Genomic DNA, 22,148 nt, shown 5'->3' with positions numbered 1-22,148 from the left:
ATCTTGTTGTTTGCGGCTCGGATTAGATCGCGACATTTTAATCTCGAAGCCATCAGATCTAGATCGGGCGGCTCTGGGCGCGTACCGGTTCGGTAAAGTGAGGATTTTATCTGGGCCCGTGGTTTCTAATCCAATAGCTCAGAGAGAACCATACCTCTTCGCGGGCGCAGATTTACGCATTGGCCCCTGTGTTTTTATAGAATAAACCCGTCGTCCACCCTAGGGTTGGACTGAGTCTGGTGAATTATTCAAATTAGCCCCTGTGCTTATTTGTTTTGTGCGTGAAGTCCAGAGGGCAGGGAAAATCACATAAATAATTATAAGAATTGAATTTTAGTGCCAAAATAAATTCAGAAACTTTATTAATTCATAGAAAATTCATTTGAAGTCCAAATTAATCCGTTCCAATTCTTATAATTTTGTAATATTATTGTTCATCATATAGTACCACTATTTTGACATGAAAACAATAATAAAATTGATCTCCAAATTAATCCCATATCAAATACATAAAATCTTCAGAAAATCATAACTCCTCCGTTATAATTCCGATTTGATCCGTTCAAGTTGCGTTAGTCTCGTACGAATATTTACTATGCAATAACAGCATTTATTATACCATGTCTCATTATTTTATAATTAGATCTGTATTTAACTGATGTTGGTTAGTCTCGTTAAACTGGTTATCATTATGGACTACTAGAAAATGATCTATGGTCAATGCATAACTTAGATTAAAGTTGAGATAATTATTTATAGAATAATTTCTCATATGATTTATATTAACCAATTTATAATATTGTTTAATATTTTAATCACACAAATCCTCTAATCATAACTCCTTAACCGTAATTCCGATCGTAGTAGTTCTCGAACCCACGATCTCGTAGCAACACGTAGATCATTATTATGCAGTATATTCTTATGTTTGGTGTGATGTTAATTTTATCTATACACTATATGTTTGTATTGCTACGACTAGTGGTGAGGTAACGAGGATCTGAAGGATCATACTGGTAACTGGAATCTCAAGTGCCAGGCAAGTTGTGCCCTTAATCACCTTCATTTACCCAATAATATTCTTTATTATCACTATTCAATGCATATGTTTAATTTTGCTGGGACCCAATAGGTCATCCTAGTCTATTTATCCTTTTTACCTTGTTTACCCCTAAATCACTTGGGTAGTTTTGCTATCGCTTTATATGGTTTTGGTATAATATTTCATTATATCCATGTTCCAATTATTCTGTTATGTTATTTATGTTCATGTCAAGATCATTAAATGTTAATTGGAACATGGAGCTTAACTTGAGAAACACATGCCACCATAAGGGTTTAATGGGACGCCCTTGGCCAACTAACTAGGAAAGCTAGTGGAAGACTACCTTACCCGAAAGGGGCAAGGGCAGTAGGGGATTGCATGCAAGGAGGTTCTCGGGTTGATTTTGCTGCAATAGCGGTCAGACGGGGGATTCTTGCAAGTGCTCTTCCCATAAACTATAGCGGGTTTTCGGAAGCTACTGGAACTTTGTAAAGGCCTCGTAGTGGATCCCTAGCCATTCACCTCAGTAGTGTCTAAGGGTCTAGCTAACCCTGGCGACATGGGATACACGACTTGTGGGTACAGGGTACAACCTCTGCAGAGTGTAAAACTGGTATACTAGCTGTGCTTGCGGTCATGAGCAGCTCAGGACTCTCTGATGATTAATTTATGGAACTTAAATTCAATTTGTCATTTGCATTGCATGAGATTATTTATTAATTTTGTTCTATTATTTTTATTAAGGTTTGGTATTTACTTACATTTAGTAACTGCTAATAAAATTTTGACCAACTACTTAAAAGCAATGCTCAGCTTTAACCCCTATTGTTGATTAGCCTTACACATCACATGAACTCTCACCATTGGTGAGTTCATGCCACTGGTTCCCCACAACTTGTTGAGCTATGATCATGTGTGAGCTCACCCTTGATTTCTCACACCCCCCCATAGGAGAAGAACAGGTGGTTCAGGAGGTGCCACAAAGCGAGGAGTTTGATCTGATCTAGGTGGCGTTTCCCAGTCGACTTTTGCGCCAAGGATAATCCTTAGTTCGTTTTATATTTTATCTTTTATTTTGTAATAAGACTTCCGCTATGTAATAAATACTCTGATGTTATTGTGACATTCATCTCTATACACTCTGCTATTATATATGCTGTCTTCTTGGCGCATGTATGAGATGCATCCGACTTTGTCCCTTAAAGCCCTAGTGTGACAGAAGTGGTATCAGAGGAAATGTTGACTGTAGGACGAAACCTAGATAGAAATGGACAAACCCTTACCTGCTTACCTTACTCTGATTCATTCTATACTTATCTCATCTTGATCCTGTCTCACCTCTTGTTGTTCTACTCTGAATATTCGTATCTTTCCTACTCTAAGACAAGATGGATTTCACACCTTGGAATCCTACAACTATGAACTTTTTCAGAGACAGGGAACCTAAGACGAAATTAAAATTATTTTCTCTATTAAAAATGTTGGTTGATTGTTCTGATGATCAATGCATGATTTGCTTCTTTGATTGATTGAAATAGTATAGACGGGCATCTTACCATGTACCACCATAATATAATGAATTAACTTTAGTAGGTGACACACTAATCTGCTTAGTTAATAAATCCTTGCAGTAACATTTCTCGTAATTACTCGCCTTGTCTACAATTCTTCCTTTCTTACCCTGTATTTCTAACCCATATGGGCTACCCCTATATTGTTAGAAGAGAGCTGTATAGACTTGATCCTTGGTATGTCATGGTTAAGAAAGACAAAGGCAGTATATACACTGTGCTAAGGAAACCGTAGAACTCGCCAGTTCCAAAGGAGAAAGATTTGAAGTTGAGATTGCAGTAACTACCACCACCAGATTAGTGGCATTCTTAGTAGATGAGAAGTTTGTGGGTGGCAACATCCGTGCAGTTAGAGATTTTCCATATGTCTTTCTAGAGGAGTTACTAGGGATGCCACCAGATAGGGAAGTTGAGTTTGTGATTGATCTTCTACCTAGGACTGCACCTATATCTAAACGGGCATACAGGATGTCTGTAGAGGAGTTAAAAGAACTTAAGAAGTAGTTAACAGAGTTACAAGAGGCTGGGTACATTCGTCTGAGTCCCTCACCTTGGGGGAGCGCCAGTTCTATTTGTACAGAAGAAAGATGTATCGCAAGGGATGTGTGTGGATTATAGGACCCTTAATGATGTCACCGTGAAGAACAAGTATCCATTACCCCGCATTGAAGATTTATTTGATCAGATGAGAGGTGCAAGGGTATTCTCGAAGATTGATCTCCGATCGGGTTATCACCAAATGAAGATTAGGCCATCGGATATTACCAAGACGATTTTATCGACCCGATATGGTTTATATGAGTTCACTGTTATGTCATTTGGACTAACTAATACACCAGCCTATTTTATGGATCCAGAGAATAAGGTGTTCATGATCTGGACAGATTCATCGTGGTTTCATCGACGATATTTTTATTTATTCCAAGAGTGATAGTGATCATGAGGAACATCTGAGATTGGTGCTACAGAAGCTACGAGATAATCAACTCTACGCCAAGTATAGCAAATGCAAGTTCTGGATTGACGAGATGCCATTCCTTGAACATATCATGGAAGGATATCAGTGGATCCTGCTAAAGTCAAGGGGATAGTGGTGTGGAGCATACCTACTACAGTTACAGAGATTCGGAGTTTCTTGGGACTTGCAGGATATTATCGGAGATTTAGAGTTTCTTGGGACTTGCAGGATATTATCGGAGATTTATTGAAAGATTTTCTAAGATTGCTCAGTCTATGACCTCACTTCTGGAGAAGGGAAGAGAGTTTAAGTGGGACGAGAAGTACCAAGATAGTTTTAACCAACTAAAGTTGAGATTGATGTCACCCCAGTGTTGGTTATGCCAGATCTACAGAAGGGATTTGACATTTATTGTGATGCATGTGGCTAAGGCTTAGGATGTGTGCTCATGCAAGAAGGACATGTGATCGCCTACGCGTCTCGTCAGTTACAGAAACATGAATTGAACTACCCCACTCATGACTTGGAATTGGCAGTCGTTGTACATGCGCTTAGGATTTGGAGACATTATATTATGGGAACCAAGTGTCAAGTATACACAGATCATAAGAGTTTGAAGTACATATTCACTCAGAAGGATCTCAACCTTAGGCAACGCCGTTGGTTGGAGCTTATTAAGGATTATGATTTGGAGATTCACTATCACCCGAGCAAGGCGAATTTGGTTACAGATGCCTTGAGTCGAAAGGAGCACGTTCATTCAGCTATTGTTGCCCAGCTACCCGATGAGATTGTAGAGGATTTCAGGAGACTTAACCTAGGGATAGTTGCTCACACTGAAGGAGTTACTATTGATGTGGAACCTACCTTGGAGCAAGAAATCTGCAAAGGACAAATTAGTGATGCTAAGATACAAGAGATCAAGGATCTTATTACTGAAGGTCGAGGTTCGGAAGTCACGGAAGATGAACAAGGCATTGTGTGGTTCAAGGATCGGATATGTGTTCCGGAGATTGAAAGCCTTCGTGAGACTATTTTAAAGGAAGCACGTGACTTGGATTATTCTATTCATCCTGGTAGTACCAAGATGTATCAGGATTTGAAGCAGAAATACTGGTGGTATGGATTGAAGAGAGATATGGCTACACATGTGGCTATGTGCGATGTGTGTCAAAGAGTTAAGGCTGAACACCAGAGGCCAGCTGGACTACTGCATCCACTAAAGATACCCGAAGGGAAGTGGGAAGGGATTGGTATGGACTTCATTACTGAATTGCCTCGCATCTCGAAAGGATATGATTCTATATGGGTTATTGTGGATAGACTAGCCAAAGTGGCTCATTTCATTCCGGTCAAGACTACTTATAAGGTATCTCAATTGGCAGAGTTATATATGGCTCGGATTGAGTCTCTACATGTTGTACCAAAGAAGATCATTTTGGATAGAGGATCACAGTTTACCTCCAGATTTTGGAAAAGTATTCATGAGAATATGGATACGAATTTGAATTTTAGTTTGGCCTACCATCCTCAGACTGATGGACAGACTGAAAGGACTAATCAAGTATTGGAGGACATGTTGAGAGCTTGTGCCCTTCAGCATGGTAGTAGTTAGGACAAGAGTCTACCTTATGCCGAGTTCTCATATAATAATAGTTACCAGGCCAGTCTAAAGATGTCACCGTTCGAGGCTCTATATGGTAGGAAGTGCAGGACTCCTCTATACTGGGACCAGACTAGAGAAAGACAGTTCTTTGGACTTGAACTTATACAAGAGGCAGAAGAACAAGTCCGTATAATTCGGGAGAATTTGAGGGTAGCTCAGACCAGGCAAAAGAGTTGCGCTGATAATAGAAGAAGACCACTGGAGTTTGAGGAAGGTGATCATGTGTACCTCAAGGTGTCACCACTTCGTGGAATGAGGAGATTTAAAGTCAAGGGCAAATTGTCCCCTCGCTTTATTGGACCATTCAGAGTTTTTAGGCGAGTTGGAGAGATGGCCTATCAACTCGAGCTATCTGATAATCTATCTAATGTGCATAATGTATTCCATGTGTCTCAACTTAAGAAGTGTCTCCGTGTCCCTGAAGAACAGTTACCAATGGAAGAGCTCATTGTTCAGGGTGATTTGACTTACACGGAGTATCCTATCAAGATTCTTGACACCTTGACTCGAGTTACAAGAAATAAGGTGATAAAAGATGAGCAAAGTACAATGGAGCTATCATGGAGAAGATGAAGCTACTTGGGAGAGAGAGAGGAAGAGCTTCGCATAGATTTTCCCCAACTTTTCCCTAGTCCTTCCTAATCTCGAGGACGAGATTCTTTTTAAGGGGGGTAGGATTTGTAATACTCAAAAGTGTAATAAAGAGACTAGATATAATCTCAATAGTTTGTGGCCTCTACTATTCATTACATGTGATCAACACTGGTTAAAAGTGGATAAATAGAACAAAGAACACATAATTAACATGTGCATTATGCTGGATTTTACTTTGTGTGCATTTTTGTGATGATATAAAAATATAGAAAAAAATATAATAATAAGTATGTTAATACTCCAAAGGGAAATTAAATCCTAAAAGAAATTCTAGAGTTTGGAAAAGAAGAAAGGGAATACTATGTGACAAAAAATAGAATAAAATATATAATAAAATATATTATTTCTACATTAAGATTTGAATTTGTACATTTACTCAAAGGTGCAACTCATAAAAATATCCAAATTCAAATTGGGAATTCAAAATAGAAAGAATAGAAAATAAAATCAAAAAGAAAAAGGAGAGAAGAAGGGGGAATTGGCGAATGGGCTTACCTTACCAGACTCGACCCATTCCGGCCATCCCTGTGCGGCCCGGCTGAATTAGCGTGGCTTCACGTGGATCCCCTAGGTCAGTCATTCATCACACGCGCACTCGTGGACCCTCGCTGACCACAGGGACCCATTGGTCAGTTGACCGCCGCGCGCATCGACCCAGTTCTTGATGCCGCCCTCGCCGGTCTCTGTGGGTGGGGCCATCTGGTCAGGGACGCGGTCGTCATCTCCTCCGCGGTCAGCTCGCGTGCACTACTAACAACTTTGCCGGAATACTCGGTTGTGCTCCACCCCGACTCAACCAAATCCCACGAGAATCCTGCTGGTGGTGACCGGACTCGTGCGCACTCCGCACGTGAAGCCGCGCCACGACCAAGTGGGGTCCTTGAACGAGTAGCTCCTCCTTTCTCTATGGATTGCATGCGGGATATAACGGTGTCAGCCGCACCATTGTTGCGCGACGGTTGCTAAACACATGTGTCGTTAATCTGACGATGGACGGTGGAGAGTAGGCACAGGCATGCCCAGTCGTTCCTGAGATCCGCGCCGTTGATCTTGTTGTTTGCGGCTCGGATTAGATCGCGACATTTTAATCTCGGAGCCATCGGATCTAGATCAGGCGGCTCTAGGCGTGTACCGGTTCGGTAAAGTGAGGATTTTATCTGGACCCTTGGTTTCTAATCCAACGGTTCAGAGAGAACCATACCTCTTCGCGGGCGCAAATTTACACATTGGCCCCTGTGTTTTTATAGAATAAACCCGCCGTCCACCCTTGGGTTGGACTGAGTCTGGTGAATTATTCAAATTAGCCCCTGTGCTTATCTTTTTTGTGCGCGAAGTCCAGAGGGCAGGGAAAATCACATAAATAATTATAAGAATTGAATTTTAGTGCCAAAATAAATTCAGAAACTTTATTAATTCATAGAAAATTCATTTGAAGTCCAAATTAATCCGTTCCAATTCTTATAATTTTGTAATAATATTGTTCATCATATAGTACCACTATTTTGACATGAAACAATAATAAAATTGATCTCCAAATTAATCCCATATCAAATACATAAAATCTTCAGAAAATCATAACTCCTCCGTTATAATTCGATTTGATCCGTTCAAGTTGCGTTAGTCTAGTACGAATATTTACTATGCAATAACAACATTTATTATACCATGTCTCATTATTTTATAATTAGATCTGTATTTAATTGATGTTGGTTAGTCTCGTTAAACTGCTTATCATTATGGACTACTAGAAAATAATCTATGGTCAATTCATAACTTAGATTAAAGTTGAGATAATTATTTATAGAATAATCTCTCATATGATTTATATTAACCAATTTATAATATAGTTTAATATTTTAATCACACAAATCCTCTATAAATTCATAACTCCTTAACCGTAATTCTGATCGTAGTAGTTCTCGAACCCACGATCTCATAGCAACATGTAGATCATTATTATGCAGTATATTCTTATGTTTGGTGTGATGTTAATTTTGTCTATACACTATTTGTTTGTATTGCTACGACTAGTGGTGAGGTTACGAGGATCTGAAGGATCATACTGGTAACTGGAATCTCAAGTGCCAGGCAAGTTGTGCCCTTGATCACCTTCATTTACCCAATAATATTCTTTATTATCACTATTCAATGCATAGGTTTAATTTTGATGGGACCCAATAGGTCATCCTAGTATGTTTATCCTTTTTACCTTGTTTACCCCTAAATCACTTGGGTAGTTTTGCTATTGCTTTATATGGTTTTGGGATAATATTTCATTATATCCATGTTCCAATTATTCTGTTATGTTATTTATGTTCATGTCAAGATCATTAAATGTTAATTGGAACATGGAGCTTAACTTGAGAAACACGTGCCACCACGAGGGTTTAATGGGACGCCCTTGGCCAACTAACTAGGAAAGGTAGTGGAAGACTACCTTACCCAAAAGGGGCAAGGGCAGTAGGGAATTGCATGCAAGGAGGTTCTCGGGTTGATTTTGCTGCGATGGCGGTCAGACGGGGGATTCTTGCAAGTGCTCTTCCCATAAACTATAGTGGGTTTTCGGAAGCTACTAGAACTTTGTAAAGGCCTCGTAGTGGATCCCTAGCCATTCACCTCGGTAGTGTCTAAGGGTCTAGCTAACCCTGGTGACATGGGATACACGACTTGTGGGTACAGGGTACAACCTCTGCAAAGTGTAAAACTGGTATACTAGTCGTGCTCGCGGTCATGAGCAGCTCAGGACTCTCTAATGATTAATTTATGGAACTTAAATTCAATTTGTCATTTGCATTGCATGGGATTATTTATTAATTTTATTCTATTATTTTTATTAAGGTTTGGTATTTACTTACATTTAGTAACTGCTAATAAAATTTTGACCAACTACTTAAAAGCAATGCTCAGCTTTAACCCCTGTTGTTGATTAGCCTTACACATCACATGAACTCCCACCTTTGGTGAGTTCATGCCACTGGTTCTCCACAACTTGTTGAGCTATGATCATGTGTGAGCTCACCCTTGCTATCTCACACCCCCCATAGGAGAAGAACAGGTGGTTCAGGAGGAGCCACAAAGCGAGGAGTTTGATCTGATCTAGGTGGCGTTTCCCCAGTCGATTTTTGCGCCAAGGATGATCCTTAGTTCGTTTTATATTTTATCTTTTATTTTGTAATAAGACTTCCGCTATGTAATAAATACTCTGATGTTATTATGACATTCATCTCTATACACTCTGTTATTATATATGTTGTCTTCTTGGCGCATGTATGAGATGCACCCGGGTTTGTCCCTTAAAGCCCGGGTGTGACAACTTTTGGGCTAGTTTAGGGTTTCAAGTGTGGTCCTTTTCTCCAAGCGATCTATCCACTCTAATTCATCACATAAAAGCAAAGTTGTTCTTTTCTCTTAGATCCAACTTTGGTATTTAGATCTCATGGCCAAAACATCTTTAGATTAGGAGTTGCTTTGTTAATATACAATTTCAAACAAGGTTTTCAAACCTCTCTTACTCAACAAACAACACACCACATTTGGTTTGGATTTTTAACCTAGTGAATGCATTCTAGGTATACTAAACAAGTTAATGTCAATCCATATGATGACATGCCAAGGTTGTAGTTATCGTAACACCAGAGATGTTACACACTGCACCTAGAAAAGGTGTTGAAGGCTTAAAAGTCGTTTCTAAGGAATGCAACATCATAAAAATCACATAGTAAAGGTGAAAACACTCAAAAGTTGTTCCTAAGGGGTTGCAGAGTCAAACAAATAACCTAGTGTTGGGGGTCTTCTTCTCCACCAAAGGTCCTCAAGGAAAAAACACCTTCGGCAAAATGATACAAAGGATCGCCGAAGCCACCTTCAGCTTTAAAAGCAATGCTCAGCTTTAACCATCTCATTTGGTAAGCCTTACACTTCACATGAGCTCCCACCTATGGTGAGTTCATGCACATTATTCCCCACAACTTGTTGAGCGATGAACGTATGTGAGCTCACCCTTGTTGTACTCACATCCCCCTAGGTCAAGAATAGGTACCACATGATGAGGTGCATGAAGGATGCAGTGATGAGTCCATGAGTGGTCTAGGTTGTTGTCTCCCGGTCAACTTTGCGTTGCTGGATCGTTGTCTTCATATGATGTAATTATGTATCTATTTTGTACAGAACTCTGTTATATATTAATGATGTGACATTCATTTCTGTACCATGAGTCATCATATGTGTGAGACCTGATCCTAGCACACTTGGTGATTATTTCGCGCCCAGGTTTTGAACCCCTAAAATCTGGGTGTGACAAGCTTGAACCTAGCACCGCCCTATTTCCAAGAGAGCTTATATAGTGTCTGGACCAGAATTGGTGGAAATAAAGAAGTAGATCAACGAGCTATTAGAGAAAGGTTACATCAGACCAAGTACTTTGCCTTGGGCCACTCTAGTTCTATTCGTGGAGAAGAAAGATGGGACAAAGAGGATGTGCATTGACTACAGAGCCTTGAATGAAGTCACTATCAAGAACAAGTACCCTCTGCCAAGAATCAAAGATTTGTTTGATCAGTTGAGAGGAGCTGGAGTGTTATCAAAGATAGATCTGAGGTCAGGATATCATCAGCTCAGGATCCAACCTTCGGATATACCGAAGACAACATTTATCACCAAGTATGGGCTATATGAGTATACAGTTATGTCCTTTGGATTGACAAATGCACCCACTTTCTTTAAGTACCTGATGAATGGTGTATTCATGGACTATCTCGACAAGTTCGTAGTGGTGTTCATCGATGATATTCTCATATACTCTCAGAATGAGGAAGAACACAAGGAGCATTTAAGGATGGTATTGCAACGATTACGGGAGCATCAGTTGTATGCTAAGCTGAGCAAATGTGAGTTCTGGATCAGCAAAGTCATGTTCTTTGGTCACATCATAAACTGAGACGGATTAGCTATGTATTCGAAGGTGGCAGACATTCTAGACTGGAAAGCACCAAGAGACATCCGTAGAATCAAGAGTTTCATTGGAATGGCAGGATACTATCGGTGTTTCATTGAAGGTTTCTCCAAGATTGCCAGACCAATGATAGCCCTACTAGCGAAGAAAGTTGAATTCAAGTGGACCCCAGAGTGCCAAGAGTCCTTTGAAGCATTGAAAAAGAAGTTGACTACAACCCCTGTGTTGATCCTACCAAATGTTCATAAGTCATTCTCAGTGTATTGTGATGCTTCGTACACTGGACTAAGATGTGTGCTAATGCAAGAAGGGAGAGTAGTGGCGTACTCGTCCCGACAGTTGAAGATTCATGAGAGTAATTACCCCACACATGACCTGGAATTAGCAGAAGTGGTTCATGCAATGAAGACCTGGAGGCACTATTTATATGGGTAGAAGTGTGATGTTTACACAGACCACAAGAGTCTTAAGTACATATTCACCAAGTCAGAGTTGAACATGAGGAAGCGAAGATGGCTAGAATTAATCAAAGACTATGAGCTGGAGATACATTATCACTCAGGCAAAGCTAATGTTGTTGCAGATGCTTTGAGCAAAAAAGTCTAGTCAACATGATGGTCGCTCATCCAATGCCATATGAACTAGCAAAGGAATTCGACAGGCTGAGTCTCGGATTTCTAAACAGCACCCAAGGAGTGACGATTGAGCTTGAACCCACTCTCATACCAGATTCAGGCAAGATGTGGAGAAGTGGCATATCAGCTTAACCTGCCAGAGAGCCTATCAGCAGTGCATGATGTGTTCCATGTGTCTCAGCTGAAGAAGTTTTTGCGAGTACTAGAAGAACAACTGCCAACTGAGGATCTCGAAGTTCAAGAAGACCTAACATATATTGAGAAGCCAACTCAGATTCTGGAAACAGCAAACAGAGTCACTCGAAGAAGCACCATCAAAACGTGCAAAGTCAAGTAGGGCCATCATTCAGAGGAAGAAGCAACTTGGGAAAGAGAAGATGATCTGAAAGCTAAATATCCCGAGCTCTTTGCTAGCCAACCCTGAATCTTGAGGGCGAGATTCTTTTTAAGGGGGAAAGGTTTGGAACATCCTGAATTTGGGGGTATAAAATTTCTTCTCTAATGCCTACCAAATTCAGGTGTTACCTCTTGTTTCTCTCTCTAGTTTTCTTCTCTCTTCTTTTTATTAGAGTTATGTCTATTAGGTGGGAGATTAATTATTTCTTTACTATATGAAAACCTACGAGAGTCATGAAATGTTGCATCATGCTAAACCTAGATTACTCTTTTGTTTGATGCACATGTTTGAATTATTTGAATTTGAATTTTGGGCATGTTTGAATTTGAATCCAAAAGAGAAAAACAAAAGAAAAAGGAATTAGGAAATACAGAATAAAAGAAAAAGGTAAAGAAGCCAAATCCCTTCCCTTCTCGGCCTTTTGGCCCATCAGGCCCAGTCCGCCCCCGCGTGCCCAAGCGCCCTCTCCCGCTGACAGGTGGGTCCCACCTGTAGGAGACGCTCGCTCGCTCACTGTCGGTGTTTAGTGTCCGACCGCACACCTAGGGTTACCCTTGCGATGCTTTTGGGTAGGACAGTGTTGTTGATTGTAGCTCAATGGTTCGTTCTAGGAGCACGAGAGAAAGAGAGACAGACGATTTTCTACAGGTTCGGGCCGCTTTAAGAGGCGTAATACCCTACTTCCTAGGGAGAGTTTGTATATGTGGCGTGTTACAAGTGGCGTCTCCTGAACGGAGAAAGGCTAATTGAGATGAAAATGATGGGGTCCCCCTGGGCCTTATATACACGACCAGGGGGCACTCTTTACGTACATGATGATTACATATCTCCTAACTAATAGTGAACATACCTAACCAATCTCCCGAAAATCCCGCCGACTCATCCCTGACCCACTCCGACATTCGAGGGTGTTAGGCGCGGGAAAGTCGAACGGTCTCTCGAGATAATGCTCGATTCGATGGACTATCTGGCTGGAACCCAACGCCTTCTCGGGCCGGCCCATTTTGCTAGCAGTCTTCGTTCGGCCCACGAAGAGATGGCCTTGCGGAGTAACTGGCTCGAGGCCCCATGCAAGGATCTTTCTCCTTCTAGTGGACCCGGGGGATATCTGTCCCCCACAAACCCCCAATCTTTGAGTTGATTTTGAAATAATCGGCCCAAAGATTCTTGGTTTGGCCTATGGATTTGCTGTTTGGCCTAATTTCTGTTCTGCTGTAGTGCACTCATTGGTTGTAGCCCCCGAGCTTTGAGTGAATTTTAGAAATAATCCATTCAAAGGTATTCATCTTATGCTTTTGAAATAAGCATTTTGGCTTCAAGGTACTGTAGTTCTGTTGGGTGCACCAAAGGTGCACCCAATGGATGTAGCCCCCGAGCTTTGAGTGGATTTTAGAAATAATCCATTCAAAGGTCTTCATCTTATGCTTTTGAAATCAGCATTTTGGCTTCAAGGTACTGTAGTTCTATTGGGTGTAGCCCCCGAGCTTTGAGTGGATTTTAGAAATAATCCATTCAAAGGTCTTCATCTTATGCTTTTGAAATCAACATTTTGGCTTCAAGGTAATGTAGTTCTATTGGGTGCATCGAAGGTGCACCCAATGGGTGTAGCCCCCGAGCTTTGAGTGGATTTTAGAAATAATCCATTGAAATGTCTTCATCTTATGCTTTTGAAATTGACATTTTCTGAATAACCAGGCGATGCCATATGTCCATGCCTTGTTAGGTCTGAAATCAATTTGATCGGTGATAGATTGGACATCTGGCTAGTTGAGGCAGATGACCCTCAGCTGGACATCAACCTGCTCTATGCTTCAATGCTTCTGTTGATTGGACTTGCGCTTCAGTAACCACATTTGGACTTCCTTCCATCTCAGCCGATCTCCTCCTTTTGTCGTGGTACATTCTTTGCGTATATTTTGTGGATATCACTTATTCAGAAAATCTTTGAAAATTCTAGGCGACACACCCAATGGGTGTGCCCAATGGGTGTCTTGGTACGCAGAGTGTTTATCGTGTTGTCCTGAAGTAGTAACTTGATGTGACGGAGATGTGTAATCATTTGCCTAAGCAGTTGACTTGGGTCCAACCGGTACCGTGTTACGCGAAACGGCGCCAGTTGCCTGACTTCTTTTCAAGCGGCTTGAATTGCTTATTGAATTCTTGCGACTGTTTGGCGAGCGGGGTAGGAAGTGGATAGTCACCCCCGGCCTCTTTAAATAGCCCGCTTGCCCTGGTTGTTTTCTTCACTTGTTCTTTGAACACTTGCTTTCTTCTTCCTCACTCCCTCACTTTCCACCCGACCATGGGCAGGGGTAGGAGGGGCAGAGGTTGGCCTCGCCGCACCGACGGCAAACGCAAGAGCGCCCCAAGTCCTCCTTCTAAAGATTTTGGCGACTCAGAGTACTCAGAGAAGGCCTCCTCCGAGTATGATCGATCGCCCAATGGGGCCGCCCTGTCAGCGCCGTTCGCCCCCTTGCTGACTCGCGGGCCTTGCTCGTCAGACCTGTCTCCTCCCCGCAACCGCCGCGCCTGCGCCCATGACGTGAGCTCCATGCAGTCAAACTACGCCCACACCCCACGACTCGCCCACACACGTCACCCGAGCGCCTAGGTAAAGACCCCATGCCCCCCTCAGCTCACCCCTACATCTCATTCGCTCTCTCCCTGCCCTCGCTCTCACCCAGCTCGCATCGCCGCCCCTTCCATTGCCCTATCATTCCGCAGTCGTCGTCGGGCCTCTGCCATCGCCTCGACCACGGTGAGCTTTGCCTGAGCTCTGCGCACCGAAAATCTACGGTGGTTCCCCTTTCACCAACCCCCCTACCCCGTCTGCGCTTAACATCTCCCCTGCACAGGATGGAGTTCACCGCCGCCACAATTCCTCTTCGTTTGGCCAACTGAAGTCCCCCCGCGCCATGCCAAGCTGCCCGAGCGTCGCCTCTGGGTAAGGAACATTCCCTCGCCTTTCCTCTGCACTAATTTTGTCTCACCATGAGGAATTTGGGCTTGCCGACGCCACTCCTCATCGAACCGTTGTGCCTTCATGGCATTCGGCCGGTACAGCCCCTCCCCGTGCCCAAACCTAGGCATAGAGCACTCCTACCCCCCTCGCAAAAGCTCATGCCGGCCTCGGTGCGCCGGATTATCCCCCACCGCGGTGGGTATTGCTCGTTGGAGTGGTCTCCAGTCTGCCCAAGGTCCTCCTCCGTTGTCTGCCCACCTCGGTTTTGTCCTCCTGACCCAAGCTTCACCATAGTGGTCATTGGGCCCTCCCTAACCTCCTCGACCTACCAGACCACCCCAGCACCCCTAGAACCCCAGCCTGCCTCGCCTCCAGCGGCAACACCGCCGCGAGCGCAAGCAGCACTGCCCTTGGCCGGCCAGGGACTGTTGAATCCTTGTACGCCTGATCCTGGCCACTCACCCCTGATCCGATGGCCCAATTGTTCGGATAATGGTTTGCATGGTTCGTTGAACTAGGGTCATTGATCCGAGATCTGGTGGCCAGAGCGCCCCGCCCTCTCAGCGCGCCGCTGTCCTGTGGGCCCCGCGCATCAGCGTTGTGTCCTGCCCTGAGCGCCACTTGTCAGGTGCTCATGTCCACGCGCCCGCGCGCCCGGCCGCCAGTGTTGATCCTGGCCGTCGATCCGAGATCTAACAACTTCAAAGATCTGATACCCCTTCGATTTGTCGTTTTGTAAAAAGAACTCTCGGTTTTCAGGTACTATAACCCGCAGTCCTGTTTCTAGCGCTCAGGCCCCTAGTTTCTTGCAGAGAAGCCCCTGGCCTTTATTTTTATCACAGAATTGGGTCTAATTTAGTGTTTTTGAATTCTAAAACTTGTGAATTTCATATCTTTTGCATATGAACTCCAAATTGGATGGTTCAAATTGCAAAATGTTCATAATGTTATTCTCTATCTGTTTAAATTATATTCACCTACATGTCCTAATTCCATGGCTACTCTCGATTAATTTAAGTAATACAGTCTTTATTAAAGAATAAAATAAAAGGGTAAAGCCCTAATGGATGTTCAAGTGTGTAATTTTGTAAACTCAAATTCATTCAGTGTAACTCCATCCTTGGAATAACTTTACTTAAGTAATTTATTAAGATAGAACTAGTTAGGAAAGTAATTAATTGAGATAAACTTAGTTAGAGAACAGTAGACCCTCAAACATAGTAATCTACCCTAGAACCTATGTTTGATCTGTTGCATATGTTTGGTATAATGTTCTTTGTTATTCCCCAAGTGTGTCGAATGAATGATTGCTTTGTGTGGACAACGAGCAGTCTGTGGTTCCCGAGTGTGTTGCCGGATACTTTCTTGAGCATCAACCTGGTGAAGAAAAGTGTCCTCTGACCCATTATGTCCTATTTACTTTATAATTCACTGTTCTTCATTACATAATTGAAACCTAAGGATTGACTAGCTTTGTATTTACCTTTTCCTTGATTACCTTTTGGGTTATTATGGTTAGCTTCATGACATTGCTTTACTTTAATCAATGAACATGATGAGAACATTTATCATACGATGATGTTATCTAGATTATGATGATGAACTTGTGTTACTTTAGTGGACTCAGGTTGTTTCCTGAGTACCTCTCCGTAAGGACCTGTTTGTCGTGAATTTGCATCTATTTTAGGGGACTCAGGCTGTTTCCTTACGGAGAAGTATTCAGATTGTTCTTGGTCAGGATGTGCTGCAGTGGCACCGACATCTTCCTCGCCATTGCATCTACGACTAGGCCAACTTCTGCCACCGGTTTGTCGTGAATTTCCATTCCCTTTCTACAACCGGTGGAAGAAGTCAGCCTAGTCGTAGATGCAATGGCGAGGAAGATGTCGGAGCCACTGCAGCACATCCTAACCAAGAACAATGGGCAAGTACGCTGTTATGATGTCCTCTATTGCCCCGGCGGCCTGGGCGATGGATCGTATAGATGGCCAACCAGCCGCCTAGATCTTTCTGGGCTCGTACTTGTCACATTCAAGACCTTGAAGTCAGGCGGGCATTGAATTGCCTGGAGCCGGGGGAAATGGCTGAGACTCTGCACGTCTCTTGGTTCTCATGGCGATCTTCTCGGGCGTGGTCGCGGTGGCGGTCCCTAGGAGGCGACTGACGCTGGGCATCATGCCGCCTCTCCTAAGCCGATCGGCCTGGTGCTGGGCTGTTCGTAGAAGCTACCACCGACTCTGTCCTGGTCACGCGGATGCGTGCTAGTGCACCATGGTCTTGATCGTACTCTTCCCGCTGCCTCATCTCACTTTCATGTCGGCAATCGCGTGAAAGCATTGATGTTGCTCTACGCGTCTCGCCGACTGTTGATGACGTAGCGCATGTCTAGTGCCGGATGGGCGGGGGGAAGAAGATGGTTCATCGCCTAGGTGTGCATCAGTCGATAGGCTTCTGCGCCTAGGTGTGCATCAGTCGGTATCCTTGGCGATTTGAGCCTGAACTCCGTTGACTTCACTCAACGTGTTCAGGGCTCGAGCGAAGTCGGGCAGCAGAAATTGGGGAAGGAGTGGGTTTTCGCGTCGGAGCTTGGCATCATGCTCCGCTTGTTCCCACTCGCTCTTCTAGGTGTGGCAACGATCGCGATGTCATGAATTGCGGCGTTCGTGGAGCGCCCTGTCGTCAGGAGTCTCTCCTGCTTCAGACGCCTCGTTCAGGGAAACAGGCTAAGCAGGATCCCATTCCCCTTCCTCATGGTTACGCCGCATGTTACGGCGCCTGTTCCAACGTTAGTGTGCCTCAGTCTGCGGGGATCCTCCCCTTGTATAGTGGGCTAGTCGTCGGAGATGGGAGCATCCTCAACTCTTCCTTGGATAAAGAGGACATCCAGGAAGAAAGAGCTTAGGGTTGTGTCCTGCGCTCCGGCTGTCTCCCATGTGAGCGGATCGATCGAGACAGTTGTTGGTCTTGCTCCCACAGCCACGCTGGGGCCAGGGCTATCCACTCCTTTTCGCCGAGTCATCCGGATCCACACCCGGGTGGGTGGCGTGGATAGAGAGGTTCGCCGTGACAGGGGTGTAGCCTTAGCCGATCGAGCCACATGTATTGTTTTGGCCCTGAGACCGTCCGACGTGGGCGCAATCCTGTGCGGGGTAGAAGTTAGTTGAGGTTTTCGCACCTTGGAGTTCGTCGTCATAGTTCTCGCTGGAGTCAAATGGGACGAACCCACCCCGCAATTGGTGCCATCGGAGAAGATCTTATCTCGGATGGATCTGTGATGTGGTCAAGATGCCTTCTTGATCTGCATTGTAGGAGAGGGATCCAAAGCGGAACACCTCCCCAGCATTGAAGGTGACCAGGGTGTTGAAGATAATAGCCATGGACTCGTCGTGGATCAACGTTGCACCCCTACCTGGCGCACCATTTGTCGATGTTTATGGCCCGACTACGCACCACGGGGTTCCCCACGTGATGCTTTTGAGTAGCACAACGTCGTTGATTGTGACTCGATGGTACTGCGGGAGCATGTCGGGTCACACGAGAGTTTATACATGTCCGGGCCGCTATAATGCGTAACACCATACTTCCTGTCGAGGCTGTGTATTGAAATTTCACTGGTGTACACGGATTACATGTGAGATGTGGGCGGTGGAGGATGAGTTCTCCTTCTGATCTAGTGGTGTGTGGTTGCTATGAGAAAGCTAATGAGCTATGAGGTGGTGCTTAGATGTGACAAGATGAGATGCTTTCATAGGGGTACCCCCTCATCCTTATATAGATAACCAGAGGGTTACCCCTTTACTAGTTGTGATCAATATCTCACTCTACCTGAATCCCCTTTTAACGCAGAATGCATTTGTGCTTATCCGGAGCCTGGTCGCTTCTTCAGCCGAGTTAACACCAAGTATTTAGCCCTTTAGGTGTGCGCAACCTCTTCACGTGAGACATTAATGTTCCGGTCTGCGCATAACTCGGACGTCCGGTCTCCGTTTCCCTGGGTCGAGCTCGTCCACCCTGGTTGTGACCCGAGGGCCTATCTTGCTAGGCAACCTTTGGGAGGCCATCAGGCGGCCCATGAGGCGTTTCTACGTTCATAAGGATGTAGGGGATATCTATCTTCCACAACTACTATCAAGCTTACTCTGTCAAGGTGTTACTACTATTCATGTTAAATTTTGTAACCTAACAAGTTGTTTCTACTCTGTCAAGCTGGTAAATTATGTAAGTTGTCAAGCTTGAATCAAGCTGTCCATGTTACTATCTCTGTCCATATTGCTATCTTTGTCCATGTTTAGCTGGTAAATTGTGTAAATCTTTTAAGATGTTTAGCTAGTAAATTGTGTAAAATTTTCAAGAATTCATCTGTTATGATCAAGTTGTCCATGTTTAAATGGTAAATTATGTAAATTTTCAAGCTGTTTAGCTTTTACTATCTCTTTTCATGTCAAACTTGATAGTAACACACACCCAGCAGTAGATATAGTCATGTCCGATCAACCAAACACGTCTAGCGAATCCTGGCTCATTTAATGCAGACAACCAAACAACCGAGCTAATTATTACTTGCATCCATTTGTTCAGACTAGGCTTGGCCTACATCAAGGTTTGAACCAGGAACCAAACATACGATTTAAGACAATCTCCGGTAGATCCTCTATCACATTTCCTATCTCATCCCATATTTTAAACTTCACTCTGCAAACATTTTCAAACAGCGTATCTACAATTCCACGTCCCATATTCTACATTTACTGCTGGAGACAATCTAGGCACATTTGGTTGTTTCATAGTGGAGTCTGGCCGCTCCAAACAGGCTAGCCTGAGCCTGGTTCCCGAGATAAAAAAATAAACTCGTTTCTCCGTAGCTGGCTCGGGGCTAGATACTTCATCCCGCAGTGTAGGTGACCACTGACATATAACCAATCAAATACCGTCTGTCAGTGTCCAGATACATAGACAAGTAACTAAACAAGCATACGTTATCTCACCGGCCTGACCGGCCATATGCAGCTAGAGATGGCAATGGGTACCCGAAACCCGAAACCCGATAGGTTTTTACCCCATTAGGGTACGGGTTTGGGTCAATTTTCATACCCATGGGTTTGTTAATGGGCATAAATCTATACCCGGCGGGTTTATGGGTACGGGTTTGTTCCTATAGTACCCAAACCCGTGAACCCGTGGGTTTTTTAAACCCGACCAAACCTAGTGCATATTGTCATTTTATTTTATAAACGAACAACAAACTTGTTATTCCTTATTTACTTCATAATTTTTATCAATTGGTGAATATATCAGTAGTCGGTTAGAGTGTTGCTTGCTTGCTATTATAGTTTTTACTAGTGTTATATATGTGGTGGATGGATAACTTAGTGCAAGGTCACTTAATTATACAACTTATTATTTGTATTTTATTCTCTATACTAATAATATTTATACCAAATCATGAACTTGTTGTTCATTACATATATTTTGGATCATGATATCATTAATCATTATGATACTTATTGATTATGAGAAGAACAAGTATATTGGAGATGAAACCCGCGGGTAACCCATGGGTACCCGCTAACCCGATGGGTACGGGTTTGGGAAAAATCTCAAACCCGTCATGGGTACGGGTTTTTTAATGGGCATAGATATTTTTCACGGGTACGGGTTTGGGACGGCAAAACCCATCGGGTTTGTACCCGTTGCCATCTCTATATGCAGCCTACCAAAAACGTGTCCTCTCTAAGGACGTGTTTAGGAAATTATTATAGCCCTTCAATTATCTTACTTCCAAACAAAGAGCATTGCGTGACTGGCGACACGATTGCTTTTGAACACAACACTATGCATTCACCGGGGGCGCGCTTCGGTGCGGCGGCGTCGTGGCAGGCATCATTTGGCTTCCGTTGCCAGTCTAGCAGGTTGGCCTCCTCGCTTGAAAGCCGGCCAGGGACAGCGGCTTTTTTATGCACGACACGCAACGGCTAGCTGGCCTTAGCCACGGCCGACTGCGAAGAGGGCCATCTTCGCCGTCCGTCGAGGATCCGGCCGCCCTGGCTCACGCACAACTAGCCGTTGCGCACGACGTCACGGTCCCATGTCCTATCACGATTCACGAGCTGCTTCCGGTGGCCCGTCGTGTGCCGCCGTTGCACTGGACACAAGCAACCAGGGCCAACGGCTAATAAGTACCCGAAAGTATTTGAAAACGAACCCAGCGGCCACTGCCGCCTCGCCTATAAATACGGCGTCGCGTGCGGCCTTCTCTCATCGCCAAGTTTTTTTAACTATACAATCCAGGAAGGAAGTCACTGTCACTTGGTGAGATCGATGGCCCGCGTCGCCGCCGTCCTCGTTGCTCTCCTCGCCCTCTTTGCCGTCGCGGCCACGGCGCAGGCCCCTGCCGCGTCGCCCAAGCGCGCCCCAGCCCCTGCGCCACCCAAGATGGCCCCTCTCCCGCCGCCGCCGACCAGGGCCCCCATGGCCTCCCCGCCCTCGCCTCCCACGATGTCGCCGGCGTCCGCCCCCTCCGCCGACGCTCCAGCCACGAGCCCCGCCGGTGCGGGATTTGGCGACGCGATGGCCCCGGCGGGAGCCTCCGCTCTGACTCCGGCCGCCGCGCCCGTCACGGAGAAGAGCACAGCCGCATCTGCCTCCGCCATCAGCTTCGTCGCCATCGCCGGCGCTGTGGCAGCCGCCGCCGTCGTGTTCTAGACATCCGGAAGTGGATCTGAGGAGCTGCAGCTGCACCTGAGCCGCTCTGCTGTTGTTGATAGATGCCCTCTGTTTGCTCTGTTTTACGATCCATTGTTTATTTATTTATTTGTTTGTTTGTCATTTAGAGGTCTGAGACAGAGATGAGGATGTGTAATCCTATCAATTTTCTGAACGGGAGTTGTTTCTATGCTCCGCAAGCAAACATATGACACTGCAAGCTGGTGTGTACCTTGTGGATGATGTTCTGTGCAAGGTGTGCCTCCTCGGCGACTTCCTTGGACGCGTGCTCCAGGAGCACGACCGCTGTCCTCAGCCTCCCGTTCTCGGGCAGCTGCTCGGCCACTTCCGACGACACCTTCTCTGCGACGGTGGCCGCGTCCTCGACGGCCTCCGCCACTACCTCCGCCGTGTCTTTCACCATATCCACCTCACCTGATGGCATCGGCGCAGAGTTAAATTTTGCATCGGTGCAGAGTTTCGCGGCGCGCGGTACAGGGCTCTTTGCTCTACTCTGAATCAGCAGGAACGACGCCCATCTGGAATGCAGCATTGGCGCTGCAGCAGCAAGAATAGAACCGACGGCCAGCCTTGCCCTGCAGTGCAG

General features: G+C 44.7%; 2 protein-coding genes across 5 annotated transcripts in view; one reads left to right on the top strand and one right to left on the bottom strand.

Moving 5' to 3' along the window:
- The window catches only part of LOC100278970 (uncharacterized), a 28,453-nt gene that overhangs the window by 5,580 nt on the left and 725 nt on the right, over positions 1-22,148 (bottom strand). Inside the window, exons 2-4 of one of the 4 annotated variants that reach the window (XM_035965981.1) lie at positions 22,055-22,137; positions 21,774-21,976; positions 19,343-19,744 (exon numbers count right to left, since the gene is read on the bottom strand). In XM_035965981.1, the coding sequence (XP_035821874.1) occupies positions 19,544-19,744; positions 21,774-21,976; positions 22,055-22,137 (487 nt within the window). In that variant the 3' untranslated portion in view covers positions 19,343-19,543. Of the gene's footprint in view, positions 1-19,342; positions 19,745-21,009; positions 21,620-21,773; positions 22,138-22,148 lie in introns of those variants that run through there. The other 3 variants (NM_001360924.1, NM_001152063.2, XM_020549778.3) reach the window with 3 other exon arrangements.
- Positions 21,097-21,762, top strand: LOC100274631 (uncharacterized). The gene has a single exon (NM_001365149.1). It carries the CDS (start codon positions 21,158-21,160, stop codon positions 21,539-21,541), a length of 384 nt encoding a protein of 127 aa, NP_001352078.1. The 5' UTR covers positions 21,097-21,157; the 3' UTR covers positions 21,542-21,762.

This window comes from Zea mays, chromosome 1, assembly GCF_902167145.1.
Source record: "Zea mays cultivar B73 chromosome 1, Zm-B73-REFERENCE-NAM-5.0, whole genome shotgun sequence".
NCBI classification, from domain to species: Eukaryota; Viridiplantae; Streptophyta; class Magnoliopsida; order Poales; family Poaceae; genus Zea; species Zea mays.
Note: the sequence above shows the minus strand (reverse complement) of the source record. Positions and strands in the feature narration are given on the sequence as shown.